We start from the raw sequence: 19,710 nt of genomic DNA on the forward strand, positions 1-19,710 counted from the left end.
CATCATCATAATTTAAACCATACGACGTCCACTATTGGAAAAGCCTCACCCATAGATTTTCAAAAGGAACGGTGGGAAACGGGTGTATCCAGTGTCATCATAAGTGATATAGAGTAACGTTTAAGAGATAAAAATACCTGCACACCATATAAAAAATACTAAACAAAAATCTTTTGTTATTATTTAGTAATATTTTTTTCTATTTATAATATTTATACTACCAGAGCCTCAGAAATACGCAAAGATCTGCTGCAATTTATCCAATAAACCTTCAGTACTACGATCTAAATGCGGAATGTCTATAAAGGTAAATTGCGTGTTAACCATCGAAATAAGTTCGTATTGTATAACGTCAAAGTATGACCCACCCACAAGAGCATGACGCAGCGCAGCGCGACGGGCAAACACCGTGACTGCATCAGACAAAACAACATTTCATTCATACCTTCACGGTTCATGTATCGGACTATAATTTAAAGGGACTGCAAAACAATGCATGACATTACAACACGCATATTTTAATAACACATTTATAGAACGCACGCAATAGTTTTAATATTATTTTCATTCATCTATGAAACTTATACTATGAGATAGTATTCAGGAGATAGTTTTTTGACTCAAAATAAGTAATAAAGGACAAAGAAAACAAAACACGAGATGATTCCGTTTATACCTTATATTACTTTATTGAGCTCGACAAATCTTTATACATATCACTTCATACATACATTTTGTAATGGTGGAAGTCATACCTTATAGACAATCTCTACCAGTCTACTCAAGCTGGTGAAGAGCCGGTAGGTGAATATATGGACATAAAAAGGAAGGAATACAACATGTATAAAATATTATTTACTTTATGTACCTAATTATATTTATAATTTAATTTGGGATAAACACATACTTAAATAGAAGGGAAAATTATGTACGCAAAATAGACATATACATGTATATATTTAACTTCCCATAAATATTGTAACAAAAAAAAAACATTTTTATTGTACTTAAAATTTATTACTATTACAGTGTGTTAGTTAAATATATTAATATAAAACCATGATGTGATCTCCATTGGTTTCATAAACTGCAGTTGTTTAATCGTTGTTCCTTAAATCAATACCAGCACGCTCTCTTTCTATAGAAAAATCCTTTACTGCTAATCGTATGGAATGTTTTAGGGACTCTAAATTATCATGGCATTTAGAACAAGCCTTACTCTCTAAAACTGACCATAAACCGTTAAGCAGTGGATTAATATCAGGACTAGATGACGGCCAGTGTTCAGCAGCAGTGAAGTCCGGAACATTTGTTTCTAACCATGATGGGGTGGATCAAGCTCTACAACCCGGAGTCGAGTTTTGCTGAAAGGATCATTGTTGGTTATTAAGCATGTTGTTTTTAAGGACATTCGTAAACAATACTTTTCTGTGACCTCTCTTGGTGTACCGTTTAAGTAGTTGTTTTCATTTTACCATCTTATACTTTTTTAATTTATCAATTAAGACCAGTGCGTCTCTTATATGCTGCAAGTTCTAAATTATCTTTTAAAATATGCAAAATGGTTCTAGATGCTATTTTCATCTCCCGAGATAAAATGTTTTGTTTTCGGGCAGGATTTCTTCAAATTCTTACCCTTACTGCTTCGATTAGATATTTTTCTGTTACAAACTAATGTTATATCACAAAATGTTTTACAATATATTAGCGCGAAAATTAAAATACACAATGAACAATCATATAAAAATGACAGATGCAAAACTCAAAAGTTTTTTGGTTATTTTTATATATTACAATATTTATGGCCAGACTCATTATCATACAATATATTATATACTAGTATAGTAATGATAATTACGTCATTTTTTTGTAAGTCGGCCGTGAACATTTTTTTGAAGTATTTTTCTACTATTTACATTTTTAGTTTAAAAACATTAAAACACTTATGTGAAAAAATAAAGCGTATTTTCATATAATAATAAAGAAATCGTTTCACTCATAATGAAGGGTTGTTTCCTCATGCTATGAATTTAAAAAAATCTGTGCCTCCAAGTTATGCTAGTTTCTATGAGAAACAAGATTTCAAAATCATTAACATCAACCGTGTTAATGATTTAGAAATCTCGCTAACTTTGCTCCTATCAAACTACAAACTAACCTAAGTCCTATAAAATTACACATTAGAACAAGCTCTTCATCTGCTTGATGTAAAAAAGCTATATACATATATGCATTTTCACCATAAAAATAAATATTGGTTTATTCCTAATAATTTACGCGAGCATTTTTTAATTTTGCCTATTATCTACTTAAAATAGATAAAAAAAAATTAAAAAAGGGAAAAATTTATAAACTTTGAGAATCGCTGTCCATCGAATTAGGTTCAGCTTCGATAGTTTCTATTAAATGCAAAGCAGCCCCTCCCGTAGACACAAAGTGATCCAGTCGTTGGTTTAATTATATTCAAATATATACATACTTTATATGGACCATTGCTTACCACATAGAGGCTATCACCAAGAAGAGTGCAACCTCTGTAAAATGAGGTAATTAAATCCGGCTGCGTTCGTAATGAGCGTTATATGCATAAAGAGATAGACGGTCGACTTTTTAAATAAATCCACAATATACAATTATGGTCAATCAACTTTTCCAAGACGTTTAATTAGCTATGTACCATTTTTCAACGTTCTGTGATAACCTATGGGTAAAATCAGTAACATTTTTTATTGTCAATAAGAAAGCATTTGTAGTTCATCGTTATCATTTTAGCTGTAACACATCCACCGCTACATAGGCAGGTACAGGCCTACCCCCGTAGATTTCCAGTAAAACCAGAACCTTAACGCCCTAGCGGGTTCTGCTCGCTATGTGGCCCGCTCACTGACATTACAAATTGACAATTCGCCTGACGATGTCGGTTACTTTTGTTCATTCAAAACATTCGTCTACACAATGCATTCAATTATAACTGATAGTAATTCATTAAAAATAAAATCAATTCAGAAAACACGACTTATGTAGTACGAATTTAAATGATCTTAAAAAAACTATACTTGCATTTTTATTAAACAGAGCTTGCAGTAAGCAATGTGATATTATTCCTTCGTATTAGAAATTATATCGCTTTCCTGAAGTCTCTACTCACGTTTTGAAACACAGGTGGTTTCCTTAACAAGAGTCTTTCTTAGTGGGTACGAGGTGGGCCACTTATACATCGTAATACTCAATTATTACTGTGTTCAGTTTGAAAGACGCTGTAGTTAGAGAATATGGATTCACCAACCTTTTTCTTAAGTCGGTGAACAAAAACGTTGTGATTCCTATTGGATTGCACCAGTGCGTGTCACTTTTTATGAAAAGGCCGCCTTGCCAGTATAAAAAAATTATTACTATTCTAACTTCTAACTTCTACCAATCAAACCACATCAAAACTCCAAGAAACAAAATATAATGATTTATGATAAATGTAATATCAGTGTACCATTAATTGATAACTGAGGTACTTGCTCTAGACATAAAAGTAAATTTTTAAATATTGCAAACATTTTTCTGAGCAAAATCATATAATGATAGACTAGAACGACAAGCAACAAATTGACACATGATAATTTTATAATTTTAATAGGTAATAGTATAACGTTAATAACCAGTCATTAAAAACAAAGTGTAAGTCCTATTATATCTCTATTGTTGGCACACAAGACATCAAAAGGCAAATAACAATAAAAAAAACCGTTTTTATTAATAATTCACACTATTTTTTGACTAAATAAAAATGTGATTAAGGGCGGATTAATAGATTCCAAAAATAGTCTCTACTCACTTATATTCTCTGAGTGATAAATACATAAACAAAAAAATGGGATTATTATGAATCATAATTTTAAACTAAATGTTTACTGAATATATCATTAATCAATCATATGATACAAGAATAGTATTATGTTTAAAACAAGATACTATAACATGCAATATAGATAAAAACGCAAATAAACACATAAAACATAAACATCCGTATCGATACATAAATATTATTTGTTGTAATAAAATTTCTTCACTGCTTATATCATATAATTAAAATAAACTTATGTACATATTTATTAATAAAGTATGACAATACTAGAGCCCTATAAATGAAATGAACAGTTTTCTCTTCTCCTGATAGGAACAGATGAACTAAACTCGTTTGTGTGACTATCTCTTAATATAAAGATAGCAAAAGTTACCAAGAATATTACGGTGGTAAACAAAAACACACAAAAGCAAGTACTTTAATAATACTACCTAGTAATAGTACTTTCTAATAGTTATTGATTTATTTCGATCTTGAAGTATAGAAATTTTAGCTACGTTTAAGTAGTTCGTTGTAACAGATTATGTTAAATATTTGTTATATTAGGCAATACTGACCTCAACAAGAAAATACTGGTATGTTTCAGTATTAACATATCTATTCTCTATACGGAAAATATCTCAAGAAAAACAGCTTTACAGTTACGTCCACACTAATTAATTACAATAACGACTTTAAATTATCGTAGTTAATTAATTTTCTTTACAATTCCACATATTAGATTTTAATACGTGTAATAGTAATAAACACAACTTAAATCATTTGAACGTGAAGCTAGAAACAAGCTTTGAGTTCATGTAATTCAAAGATTTGAAATCACGACTTTCGTCTCCGAAATTACTCCAACTATTTATCATCTCTACCAACTAAAATAACAAACATGTTTCGTTTACTATAATTCATTTTATTTATCGGTATAAGAGTATAAAAATATATGTGCGAGCAAAAGGAATATTCCGATAGCAGTAATAAATCAGCTCAATAAATAAACGTCCTATATAGATTGGCGGGAGTGTGGATACCAAACAGACTATTAAATAACGGTTAATATGTAACTAAACTGTCTTCATTCGTTAATATTATTAATACACGGAAAATATGAAATTCAATTCCAAACAGTATTCACGAAAGAATATTTAATAGACTACCATTTCATTGATCCTTGATTAAATTTTCTCTATTTTTGAATGTGGTAACTAACAAAGTTAAGTAAAGTGCCAATTTTAATTTTTATTATAAAAACATAATCTTATTTAAATATTATTTAATTGTCTTTAATATACACGTAAGATCGGAAATAATAAACATTGTTATAATAAGAGAGAAAGTACAATAGGAGGTCGGTCTTATCATTCGAGGCAAATTCTTGAGTAATGATTATTTTAAGAACAAATTAACATTAAATGTATCTAAGTATTCATTTAAAATAAATTATTTAATTTCCAATGAGTAAGGAATGGAAAGAAAATTATAATAAATAAAATGGTAAAAATTGTTTTGAATTACCGGTTTGAAATATTTTTTCCTCGACCATCAATATCTTGTTCTAAATTTAATAAAAAAAGGCGGGTACTTACCCTTAAATCCATTTCATTAGCAGTCCACTAAACAATCAAGTACAGTGCACAAACTGAAATTCGAACAAACGTTATCAACGTCTCGGTGAGCACTTAGATCCCGTTGGCTGTGCGACGCATGACACGAGATGAGACCGACTGATGCTCTGACCGAGCCGGAGTATTAGCGAAGAAAGTGCTGCCGATGTGAGTGCCGCGCTCGCCCAAGATAAACATCCATTATCAATCATAAATTACTAGGTGTAATAGAATGTCTAGTAGTTCATTAAATATGTTATTATTATAGTTAAATATTATAATTACATTCAAAACATCTCATTAATGAGTAAAAATATCATTTAATGCTCAAAGAACTCACCTACATCCAATATAGACTTGAAAACTTTGTTTAGCAGTAAAAATAACGTTATCTATATCGTATTCAAACTTTGTACCGCCAGAAGTTATTGACAAGTTGCATTCCGATAGGAAATTAAATTAACGTACATATATACACCATTAAAAGCTATAGCACCTATAAGCAATCACTTTTTATAAATGTAAACGATATTTAAAGCTAAAAAAATACTATTCGTACATTCTCCCCGCAAAACAACAATTGCTTGCGATATTAAAAATATATAATTCATCTATTGAAGTGTTATCTAGCAAGTGTTTAACATGTTAGTGTATAACGGTAAATGTATAATATCGTCGTGTGATTTTACGAGGTGATTAAACGCGAATGTGTGCAGGTTGATTGATTATAGGTGTAAAAGCTTAAGTAGTTAGAGAATGCATATAACGAATTTGTCATCTTTAAACCTATTCCCGATCAACCTGCATAAAGTGATCATTTTGATAAGAAATTGAAGGGAAACCGCGTTAAAATATTAATTTTTATTAAGTTGCGTATTATAAGTGAAATAAACACAATTATAGTCAACAATTTCTTCTTTATCATTTAATGGCTTTCTTGTGGAAAATTACCAGTACGTTTCGTTTGCGGCATATAAAACAATGTCACGCTTAATCTATAAATAAGAGGACCGTGCAAATGCAGGACGTGGCGCGGGGTTGGCGCGACGAGCGGGCGGATACGAAAAATTGGCACGCGCATATAAAAGTTTACATGCATCTAAAATTGACTGACACCGAATGACGTGCATCCCAAGCTGGCTCTTGTAAACAAACCCATGCTCTCTACACAAAACTAACTCTGGTTATATTTCAAAGCATAAGCTTGTCTTATGTGCATCTAATTATAAATGAAAATATGTTTTTAATTAATGGTCTTTATGAAATTACTGAGCTATCGAAATCTTCTTCTCCTCTTTTTTTAGCCTTTTTGCAAAGGCATAAGCCTGATGACCATTTTTGCACTGCTCACATGCAACGACTTTCCGCGACTATGACTATGTTGTCGGTCCATATACTGGTAGGCCACGCTGCGCCTACTGGACCGTTATCGCCAATCAAGAACCTTTTGAGCTCTAATGGCCGTTGGTCCAAGTGTGTCCCGCCCACTGCCACTTCCGACGAGTAATTCTCCAACATTGGTTCATCTGCAAATCTCGATCTTACAGCGAAGCTCTCTGCATAGTCCTCTCCATTGTACTCTGAGATATATGCTTATTAGACGATAGTATAATTAAAAATATAAAGTTGACAGAATACGCATGACGCAGGTTACTGTCGATGTCAAGATGGCGGAAAAAAGTGATGCTGATTGTTATATCAGCAAATAAGATTTAGGAGTAGAAAATGATAAGGCTTGTAAAAGTTGATTATGAATTATGAGTCAAGTAAAGCATACAAATAAAGAAATTTAAAATGATTTTAAATAAAAAAAAAACATGTCTTATGTGAATTCTGAGTGTGTAGCTTATGTCTAGCAATGGTCTTCCTATGGTTGAAACGATCATAATAATAATTATTACAGTTCAATGACTCCTAATACGAGATAAATCATAAACAGTGGGCAAGATAATGAATAAAGCATATTTACTATGGCTACAGTCACAGGACATTATGAATTTACAATAGCCATAAACAAATATTTGTTTACAATCATTGTTCCACTTGTTCACGATGACGTTACTACTCACGTCTTCAATGAGTGAGGCTGTCTAGTGGAATTAGAATTATATCTTTTGTACATATATATAGAACATCTGGAAACGAATCATAGCTTATATCACAACCTATAACATTACCATCATCATCATCATCATGGTTTCGGCCGTTGGACATCCATTATTGGACATAGGCCTCCCCCATAAATTTCCGTTAAAAGTGGATGGAATAGGTCTGCATTCAGCTTTCTGTCGCGGCTTCCGACGACGCTAAAAAGGTCGTCTCTCCACTCTGTAAGTGGACATGTTACGTTGCGCTTACCGGTCTGTGTCTGTGTCTGTGTCTCCACTATAGAACCATAAGGTCCCAATCATCCGTAACAATTCCTCTGAACAAACTACTGCAGAAATCTAAGTTAAAGTTCCTCAGCAACCTAACTTTTCAAACCCAATGAAAAAGTGTTAGCATACATGAGTGTTTAGCATAAATATATATGCTCAAACGCTTAATAAAACACATAAAATAAAAGACATATCTTTATGCTCTATTTACTTTACCCAGAAAGGCTTTTTTCGGTCGGTATAGGTAAATTCTGAAGTTAAGTATGACTTTTGTACATATATGTGACGACTATTTTAAGGTGAACAGGAGAGTATCTTCATTTTCATTATTCAGAGTAAAAATTAAAACATTTCACCCATGTAGATGGGAGAAATAATTTAATTTTCATGGTTTGGTGGCTTCAGATGTGGTTTAAAAAAATTTAACCAAATAGAATTGCTCGCATTTTACATGCGCTTTAATCCTTTATAGTTTGTTTTTGTTTTAACTCTCATTGTGGTCTGTTCTTGAATTATTCGAATTTATCTTAAGTACTGCAAAAGAAAAAACATAATATGCATGTTATGTAAATGTCTATAATTATATAGCAAAAGTTGTGTAAATGTCAAAAATAAACCGTCTTTGATAATTAATACATATATTTGTTTTATAATTATACATTAGTTTTGTGAATAGACTACATAAACAAGATCGTATGTTTACGAAGAAACTTTTTAATAAACAGAATAACTTTAAATAAGTACTGACGACCTTGGCATAAGAGCAGTGGTTACAATTGGCAAAGCATTCTGCTAGCCGACACCGAGTGTGGTCAACCACACCCTCGTCACCCACACATCCACGTTCGGCGTCACATGATACAGTCTTCGCGTCAACTATTAGACTATAATAAACTAAATATGTAATATATCTTTTGATACTTTGATACACAAATTAGGATGTTTTATTTTACTTTGATTAATACGTACCTACATCTGCTGGCATTCTATAAAGATTTTTTTTGTTTATTTTAGCACTTTTTAACCTTATTTTCGTCAAAATTTAATCTAGTAGTTTCATATTTCATAGCATTCACTTTGAGCTTATTTAATTACAATTCCCCAAATCAACTACACTTATTCATCATTATTATACTCGTAACGTTCTGCCGCTGAATTAAGAGGTCTTACCTATAAATTTCTAGAAAGACCGGTTGGAAGCGGCTAGCATCCAACGTCTTCAGACGACTTTGAAAAAGTCTTCAAGACTAAACAACGGTTTCCGAGAGGAAACTTCGTCTTCGACTGCCACTCGATACACTTTTAGAGAAGCTCTCTCCTGTTACGGTCTCGTCGTCTGTAAAGCGGTATGTCAGTCAATTCACAGAAGACGAGACTATGGCAGACCATTCCAGCCTACTTTCCTGAAACGTTCATTCATCATTATATTTTTTTATTTAAAACCTTAACAGGCAAATAATGATATCATACGTGTAATTATGTCGTCGTCGCCAAATTTTTTCTTGTTACCGTATTACCCGATATTTTTTCTAATTTCATAGTCCTCAATTCGGAAAAGTACTATAGTCAAATTATAATTCGAACCCTTGAATTCTTGGCCTCAACCACTTATCTAATATTAGCTGTACCCCACCCGTTGCAAGTGGCTCCCACTGCTTTTTGTGGGTGTAATTTCGTAAAATCTATTTTTGTGAATTTTTAACATGCCAAAAAAAATTCTGGCGAAGTTTAATATCTATTAAAGCTATATTTCAAAAATACACACTTATTATTAAAAAAAACGGGTGAAATTTTGTTCATTTCGACACCCTCAACCGCTTTGCCGGTGGAGTTTCGTAAAATTCATTCTCAGCTGACCTCTACTGAAAGAAATGTTCCTACCAAATTTCAAGCCTCAAAGCCTTATGGTTATAGAGATATCATGATGAAGAAGATAGAAGAAAATGTCTAATTTAAGAACAAATACATAGATAGAAAAATTACTCGTCTGAAGAGGCAGTAGACTGGACACATCACCCGAGAAACCTGCAGCCGTTGAGGCCGAAAGATTCTCGAATGACGATAATGACTCAGTAGACGCTGCTTAGGTACAAACGACATACCTATAGTAAAAGTCTGCTCTGATCTTTGGGAGAGGCTATGCTTTACAGTGGGCATCTACAGCTAACATGAAGATGATGATATTAAAAGATTAACGTCTTTGATTTGAAACATTGATTAGCAACATTAACAATTGCTGGATTGTATTGATTCATATAAAAAATAAACAAAATGCCCTTCAAAAAAATCTTAAACGCAATGAATACTACGCACCAATCCGTCGCGTCGTTGTTATCTTAAATGGAAACTCGTACGATATTGTTTGTTTTACGTATCGTTAAATCATGACCTCAGACAACATGCACTTACACAGAATTTTAACAAAGAATCATTCTTTTACATTATTAACACAGCAAACTCAAATACGTTACAATAAAATATTACAGTTAAATGTCAGGAATTAAATTTTGATTAAGTTTTATCTTATAATCTATAATATTAAGAGGCATACAAATTTATGATTATACTCAAATAAATTATAATATACATACCATGTGTATGTGTAATATTTATATATTCCTTTAAAAAATACAGAGAATTAAGGGCACCGAGAAGTTATTTATTTGGTAAATTGAACAGAGTTCCGTTTCAATATCACGTTCTCTATCTTCGCTTCCTTATATCTGAGGATCATGGCAAAGTACGAAGTTTCTGCTGCAATTTTTTTGCAGGTTTTTCTATGCTGTAATAGTTTTAAGGAGCCATTCACGGTGGTGTTGCAATCTTTTGAAATTGCGTCAGTCAACCGGACAGGTGACTGCCCTCTAGCCCTTTTGCCCTCCACATTGCCGACAACTATTAGCTTTCCAGATTATCAGAGCTCCTCCGTGCAACGTTGACGAAATAAAAGAGTATTCTACGCAAACAAACTGTGGATAGTTGGGTATTTATTCTGAGCTCTTTGAGATTAATCGAATTAATGCGGCGCACTAACCACGGGACTCATATAGCACCAACACCACGTATTGAACGAGTATATCTTTTGTCTTGAACGAGAGTTAAACGTCAAGGTTTCGCGCTCGTACTGTAATATAGAAAAGACGAGGGCACACATTAATTCCAATTTGGTGTTTCTGTGGATCCCCGTGTTTCTCTATACTTTCGCCAACCTTTTCACTATAACTTTAATTATTTGCGCTCTCCGTATTACTGTGGCATTTCAAGTCAGCATCACAATATCCACTAGATGTGATAAGTAAACCGAGATAAAAAAATTGATCGTCTCGTTCGATGTCTTGTTTATTCTCTGCTTATTCTCTGCAATGGTCCAGCTCGGTCCACGAACTTCAGCTTAGTTATACTCTCTCTGCGGTTCATATCGAAGTACGTATTCAGCGCTTATGACCGCTTTTCTCTACAGAAGTTCGTCGAATTACTTTTCATTAGCACTAATGATAGTAGTGTCATTCGTAAAGCATAGGTTGTTAATGAGTATGATCGCCAACCCTACACCTGTAAAACCATTTTCATCATATGTTCTTATAAAGTTTTCCAGTTCCAACGTAAAGACTCTGAAACGGTGTAATCTTACGAGCTTTGAAATGGCCAATGACATAAGATCTCTGAATAAGAAAGGTCCGGTGGTCCGGTATTCCCACCTCCTTCAAACCTATTAATTAATATATCTATAAATATCACATATGAATGTCAATATCACGTCTAATCAAAGTATTAAAAATGTAATCTTAACTTTATCATATTATTTAAGACTATAAATTGTACATTTATGGTTAAATATTACACTTAAGGCTCTTATGCAGGATTATTCGAAATAGTTGTAATAGCTTTAAAGGGGTGAATGTATAGCTAATTTTGGCCGTCTTTGCATTTTAAAAAAAGAAGACAACGGACGTAATACGGATTGACTCGCTTATTTTATCTATTTTGTGGCAGTGACGCCGACATCGACTCTATATTTAATTTACAAAAAAGAGATGTGCGGGCCAATTATAACTTAAATGTAGAGATTCACAGAAAGATGTTTTTTAAGAAAATAGTATTCTAACGGTTGCTTCTGAATAAATGTTTAATATCGTGTAATTTATGTTCAAAGTTTTGATTCCTTTATAAAAAAAATAGTGATAGACAATTGATGAAAACGAGAAATAAAATTAAGCACGTAATGCCTTAATTTCATCTTAAAAAAATTAACAAATCCTTTTATCGGTCTTAGTGTACACATATATAACAAAGTTTCACAAAATATCTTAGATCTCCGTGTTTTCAGTTTTAAATCTTTAATTAAAACTTTATTATTAAATAAATCTTATAATGCCATTCAAGCGTTTATAGTAGATCAAAATGTGTAGAACTTAGTTTGTTAACTCATTTACATGTTTGCTATAATAAAGTACACATTGAAAATTGTTAAATTTCATTTAAAAAAAAAAACAAATCTTGAGTTTCGAGCCGGCTTTTCACAGAAGAACAGCATTTCGAGTCGGTATTAGTTTATTACTTATAATCTTAAAATAATCGACGATTCAAAAGTACGTGCCTAATTGAATAAATTATATGAACGAATTCTTTGGTTCTCGAATTTAAAATAACAACTTTTTTTATTTATTTATACATTTTATGCATATGTGTGTGTGTATACACATGCATATATGTATATATGCTTGTATATACGAGTATATTCTATAGGTATCTTGTAAGTCTTTGTTGCTTATCCTGTATGTGCAATAGAGTTTATTGAGTAACTTTTTTCTATGTGGGATTATGATCCTTTTGCACGTCCTCACAATGTGAATAAAGCTAGAGGCGGAAACTTATAATGACTTCTTGATGTATCAGTCGCCTGTTAAAATGTTACTAGTTTTAAAGTTTCCTGAACTGGTAAAAATAAATAAAATAAAAGAAGATCTTTTAAATTTTAAATTTGTTAGCAACCTTTAAAACTTTATCATCAATTTTCAATCGACCTGTACGATACGTTACTATAGATTATCTGTTCTATTGGAATGCACAATGCTATAAACTTACTGGTAAAAAGTAAACAAACTAATTTTAATTTGAGGTAATCCAGTCTAAAAACGTTCTTTTCCAATATATTATCATTACCTTATTTTTCTGAAACTATTGATTTTGGAAAGCCATACATTATTTGATAACAATTGAACTACGTATTCACCCATATACAACTTTTACATCTTTAACCAATCACACTGTTTATTCCTCTAAATATAGTTCATCAAAATTTAAGAACACCGGAAAGTCTTTTTGAGTATATTGAGACTTGATTAATTTAATAGTCCTGTTTCAATATCACTTATACGCCTACATTACATATAATCAAAGAGTGTAGTTTAACTTTCAACATTTATTGTATAAAAATCTTTATTAAAACCTTATTCAATGTTAAAAAGCAGGAATTTTCCATTTCAAAATATTTGCTTTACACGTCGCTACATTATCGGATTTCAATAGCAATATAAACAACTCACGTATTGTGAGCGTATCGGTATTTTATTATTTTAAGGACATTTTTACGTTGAAATCATCAATAAAATGCACTTTGAATCATTTACAAAATCACGGGTGTACGTTTTAAGAAGAATGCCAGAAGAGCACAATTTAATCGAATTAGACACAGGTTCAGCTACCCTATAATGACATCCTCCAAAACAAAGCTACGAAGGTTCCAACACGCCAGATCTGAGAAGAAGCAACAATAAAAGACGATGTTCTTGTTCTCTTTCACAATATTCTTAATACAGTAACAGAGCAATTTATTTCCAAGCTTCAATATCATTCAAAGAATTCTTCAGACTATAACAGGATTTTTTACGATTTGTTGTTCAATAGTTTTGTTAAATTTATGACATTATAATTCAAAGCCGTAACATGGGAGTGTACTCGTATTGTAATATATTTTACGGAGAGCTAACACTCAATTCCCCACAAAAAATACTAAATTTATAACACTTAGAGAAAGTATTTAATGGATTCAGGCGTTACATTGCGGAAGTCCATCCTAAATAAGAAAGGACCAATATTTAGCCACTTCCGCACATGCAGTGGTTGTTGTGCATGAAAGTGCACCGCCCGCCAGCCCGCTCTTAAATGCGCATGCGACAGACAATGCCAACTACACAACCGCCACCGTAACCGAGACCGAGACTCGGTGTTTAGCACTAATCTGTGTAACAACTCCTGAAGATGCCCCGTGGAGGGGTGAAACACGTGTTGAGTGAATTTACGGTGGCGGATTGTGTAGTTGGCATTGTCTGTCGCATGCGCATTTAAGAGCGGGCTGGCGGGCGGTGCACTTTCATGCACGACAACCACTGCATGTGCGGAAGTGGCTAAATATTAGTCCTTTCTTACTTAGAGAAAGGCTTATCTTTCTTCGTCGCTATTTTACCTATGTTTACTTATAACCTTATGCATCAAGCATATTATCATCATAATTATACATGTCGAGTAAGTAATGTCATAATTTTTCATCGCGAATTTTTTTTCTAAGTGAGTCTTTTTCCAACATGCTGTACCGTCAACTCAACACTGAGGCTCATGGCTCTACAGAAGGAACAAATTGCAGTCTTGTCCCGCGATGTATTTTTAATTTTTTTTAATCCATATTCTACTATTTCTATTTTTTGATCACTTTATATTTTCCATTTTTTAATCATTTGACTGTTTCTTCTTTCACCAGTACCACATTTCAAAGGCATCATACTGTACTTCGTTAAAAGGTTTTTAAGGTTTAGCATTCCGGTTATATGTCTTTTTCTCTACGACTGCGCTTATTGTGGACTCTTCTTGAATTAAGGCGCGATTGGATCACGTATTATAAGTTAATCATGAAGTACATATATAAATGAATGTTTTCAAAATGATTTCTTAAAACTTGTGTGTGAATCGGCGCAATTTAGTTGGACTAAAATTCACTTTAGTTTTTGTTGTGTTAGTCATAAGATTTTTATCCATCACACTTCCTATATACTTACACCCTAGCTCGTCACTGATGTTAAATTGGGATTTAAATTAATCGGGGAATTAATAAAGTTATTCACAGATTCTAGACCCGTAGATCCTTTTAACTAACCACCGTAAGTTTTCTTTTAGAGCGACTAATAGAGAAATACAAAAAGGTATTCATGCGTCGTATGCAAAGCCGCTTTTATATCTGAACTTTGTGATCTTAATCTTAAAGAAAAATATAACTTATGTTTATCTTTATAAAGACAAAAAATTAAAATAGGCCAGCGAATATACGTTTGTTAATGCAAACTCTTTTATCTATGTAAATAAAAATAAACACTCCAATCATAGGCAGTTAGCTGAATGAAAAGTGATAGCGACATTCCTTTACAAATAAATTAAATGTTCTGGATTTTGCTGCACAAACAGAACATTTCATTTAGTTTTTACCAAGTAATATCACTCGTATAACTAACGAATGGCGATTACGATTGGGAAGACGCGACGTGGGTATCCACTAGATGGATGGACATAGTCATAATGCAGGCAACACAAGATCGGTCATTGTAGCGATCTTCGAAGGAGGGCTATGTCTCGCAGTGGGCATCTATCAGCTGACATGATGATAATAATGAACTATGTAAAATTTAGGTGACTCACAACCCCTTTTGCACGCCTTTTCACCGAGCCGAAAGCTGCGAGAAGGTACTTGGTAGCGCTCGCCCATAGATGGCAGCAATTCCCCATAATCGAACTGACGCCACTCTATCGAAACACCAAAACGTTTTCTAAGAATATGTACAATGTATTCAACGCATTTACTGTAGTCAATTGCATTGACAATATCAGTGAGTTAATTCTTATTTAACAAGGCCCTAATGGTCTTTGTTAACATAGAAATATTATAAAAAGCCCTTTATCTTATAGGCTTTTGCCTTCGGCAAGAAGATAATGGCCAGAATTCACCACGAGGAGGCAGAACGTCTTGGTTGATGTAATATCACGTAAAAAGCCTGTTCATAATCAAACCCGTGACTTACGATATTAAGTGGTAGTTCCTAATATAAAGGTTGACATTACTCACAATTATTAACACACAATGTTGTTACACACGAATTAGTGTTGTATATGTATTAAAGTTTAAAAATTATGGTGTCATTAAAAAAAACGCATGGCGGGAACATTAATTATCAATTCAATTATAAGCGGTGCACCAAAACACATTAAGGGAATGTATATTTTTATGTAGATTGTACTGTACGTATAGGAATACAATTATTCTTGCCGATCCAAGAAGAAGGTAAACCAAGTGCCTACATGTCTATGACTAAAGCAAATGACTGATTACGATATGAGAAAGTAGTACTACGCAAATGTGTTCTGCTCCACCCACAAAGAGATCAGGAGACATAGTTGGCAAATTCAATCGCAAACTAATGCCAAGTCATTCCCTTCCTAATTAACTTATTCGTGTTCCAAGTCTAGTTATGTGCATAGCTGTGCATGTCGATAAAGTGAATCACGCAAAAATAAACTTCTACCGTCGTTCACGTTATGTAAATATAAAGTTTATATTTGGAATTTAATATATCAAATTTATGTAATTTAAACTTTAGCAACAACAGGATGCGTTCTGTCAAGGAACTGTAATTAAAAAAATTTAGATTGCCGAAATTAACAAAATTCTTCATAAATTTCTGATAACATAAATGATTATAACAAAGTTTTCTTGATTAAACAGTAGTGCTTATAAATCTGAGTTATGTACATTATATTTGAATTTTCTATTATTAAATACGGTAATTTTTAATTTTACAAAAAAATCATTACTTTTGAAGCGCCTAAACCAGTCTCTGCATGTTGTATTCGACAAAGCATTGTCACTATATGTCTCAAGGAGAATTCTGTGTGCTTCTGCTGCAGATTTTTTCTGAATAAAGCAGTGCAATAAAATTCCCCGCAAAAACACATTATTTGGCACAAAAGTACACATTTTCACAAAAGGCAAATAAATATGTAGTTGACACTGTGGTAAACTCTATTCTACTATAATTTGAGGTTACATATAGCACTACTTTGGTGATTTGTTACCGTACGAAATTCCAGGCACAGAGTGCCGCAACGCCATCTTTCAAAAAACAGCGAGAACTTATTCAAGGTCCTAATATAATAAAAACAATAAAATAGTATGGTCAATTATAAAGAAAATAGCGCAATTAACTACTTTCAAAACGCTATGTTTCAAAACAGTAGTTGCATGGGAAAGTTCAACATCAGACAATAAACATGTTGCCAGTTATTTAGTATGCAAGGTACATAATTTATCACAAATAAATCAGCCGACAAAAGCACCTTTTGTTATCTAAAATCAGTAACACTTGAATTTAATGGGACAGTGATAAGTATTAAATTTTGTTTATTCATGAAATGTTCAAAATAAACACAACTTTCAGCACAACTGTTACTTTTAGCACAATACCTCTGTGCCAATAGAAAAACTTTATAACAATATAACTAATCTTCATTCCAGTGAGACAAAATATAGACTTTTAACTAATTATATAGACATCTACCGGCAGAAAGATAAAAATTAATTATTATCCAATGAAGCTGTAGATGGCACTTTAAAAACTGTTGCATTCATGTTAACTATTTTTTTTAAAAAAAATCTACCCTTCTTAAGCATCGTAAAATTATATAAAATGGAATCCCTGAAAGAATAGTTATGAAATTCCATTCAATAAATTAGCAGTATTATGTAAAGCATTACCTAATACATTGTTGGAAAATTCACGTTCAGATGTTATCCAATAATGAATTGCCCTCACTGTTAAAAGTCTCCCACATGTAAAACACGCTGTTACTTTTTATATACCTATACTTTTGGTCACAATATTAAAATTATCCTCCGGTTAATTATTTATGCGAAATTTTATAACCCCTCCTGTGATAATTATAACATCCAGCACTTCTGTCGGCAAAGAATGACGAAAGACGTCGTTAGGGAAGTCAAAGTAACTTAATATTAAAATTGTTAAATGCTCATAAGGCAAAAAACCTGGGCTTTTTTTCCAGGTTTAAGATTTTGTCAACGTAAATTCGGACGGTCACCCTTTAACCCAGAATATTTAAATAGTTGGCACTACTATATGGTGATAAAAATGGATGGCAGACGAAACTATTAATGAAAAGATTGGCCAGGCAAATCGAACGAATCTTTATGGCAACGCATCGGTGATATAAATTGTCATTCGTGTTGTTACATTAATGGCTTTTAAATAAGAAATCAGTTTTCATAAATCTAAAGATAATTATTTTCAATAATATTTATTACACTGCCATAGAGATAACGTGCCGATACAAGTAAAGGTATCATACAAGAAAAATAAACATCCATACTCGCTATAAACCAAAATAATATGTACTAGCTTGCACCCTTACGAGTGCGAGCTTTTCCAATGTGACGGAATTAGATAAACATTGAATTTTAAACGGCATTTTTGTTCGTTCTCTTTTCAGTAAATTAATACACATATTTATACTTTGAACATTTACCATCAGAGATTGTTATAAAACATAAGACCCATAATTATAGACATCATAATAATAAAGTTCGTTAAATTATTTTTTTCGACTTTGGTGTTTAAACGACGTCATCGACGTAGAAAGCTATGTGAATAAGATAAGAATGAATTTCTTATAGCTATTTTGTACCTTTTTATTTACAGTTTTTTTTAATGAATAAATGAGTGAAATTTATTGAATTTCTTTGAATAATTGCTTGTGATCATTAAGGTAAATGAAGTTTTTTTATGTTTTCCATAAATGTAAAATCTCTATATATAAAGAAAATATGTACTCATATTTTCATTTCAAAAGATAGTTTTTTTATTATAAGAGCTTTAAAGCAAAGTTCCTTTGAAAACTATAATTTTCTCTGTACATATAATTACCTTACCTGTTTTATATTCTTCAATATCAAACAGTTTTGAATCACCATGAGAGATCACCTCGACACCAATACACAACAATTAACCGGCCACTTAAATAGATATCTCAATGTTATTGCAAGTGAAATCGAAAGTAAAACGTCTTTCAGTCGTTACTCTATTATTTTATTTACATGTGGGACAGAGTGGCGCGAATCGTCAACTGGCGCTAAGGACACGAAAAGGTCACCTGACATTGCACGCATGCGTCGTGGATAGCTCGTGGTCTTCAAATGACAATGCCAAAAACAAACTCGATTGCCAACATCCTTACATCTTGGTGGACTGTTCAGACATTTAGGAAATTTAAACTTTCGAGAAATTCAAGAAGTAGACGAAGACGTCTTAATTAAACTAGTTTGTCAGATATCCTAAGTACATAGTAAATTTAAAAGAGAATTTATAAAATAAAGTTAGAATCTCTATTTTATTGAGAAATAAATTTTATGTTTATACCTATATTATTTACATAAAATTTTCCCAAATAGCTTTTTTAAAAAACACTGGTGAGCAAAGATGCATACCAGAAAATGAAACTAACAAACATTCACCGAGACACATTTTAACTAAGCTAAAACTTTGAATTTTTTTCCTCGTAACTTTTGTTATACTCAGAAAAGTTCGTCCATCTTCAATATAATGATTTCCATTCGTTTAAGATTCAAAATCCTACTCAAGACGTTTTCACATATTTTCTTGAGATAACATGCCATGCCTTTATATTACCTTAACTTCACTATCTACAACACTCTTAAACTAGAAATATTGAATATTGTACACAGACGTTTTAGGAAAATAAATGGAAATGGATTTGCCATGGTATCGTACGTGATCTTTTGTAAGAGAAGTTTGCCTCTATGAATAAA

At 32.4% G+C, this 19,710-nt stretch overlaps 1 protein-coding gene across 2 annotated transcripts in view; it reads right to left on the reverse strand.

Annotated features, from left to right (window-relative positions):
- The window catches only part of Gbs-76A (Glycogen binding subunit 76A), a 51,598-nt gene extending 32,589 nt beyond the window's left edge, over positions 1-19,009 (reverse strand). The window contains exon 1 of one of the 2 annotated variants that reach the window (XM_068762174.1): positions 18,814-19,009. In XM_068762174.1, coding sequence (XP_068618275.1) covers positions 18,814-18,855 — 42 coding nt within the window. In that variant the 5' untranslated portion in view covers positions 18,856-19,009. Of the gene's footprint in view, positions 1-5,433; positions 5,558-18,813 lie in introns of those variants that run through there. The other variant, XM_068762175.1, reaches the window with a different exon arrangement.
- Between the last annotated feature and the right edge of the window lie 701 nt (positions 19,010-19,710).

The sequence above is a fragment of the Battus philenor genome, unplaced genomic scaffold, assembly GCF_028537555.1.
Source record: "Battus philenor isolate CCGP_79_NKW_IND1 unplaced genomic scaffold, ilBatPhil1.0.hap1 SCAF_16, whole genome shotgun sequence".
NCBI lineage: Eukaryota > Metazoa > Arthropoda > Insecta > Lepidoptera > Papilionidae > Battus > Battus philenor.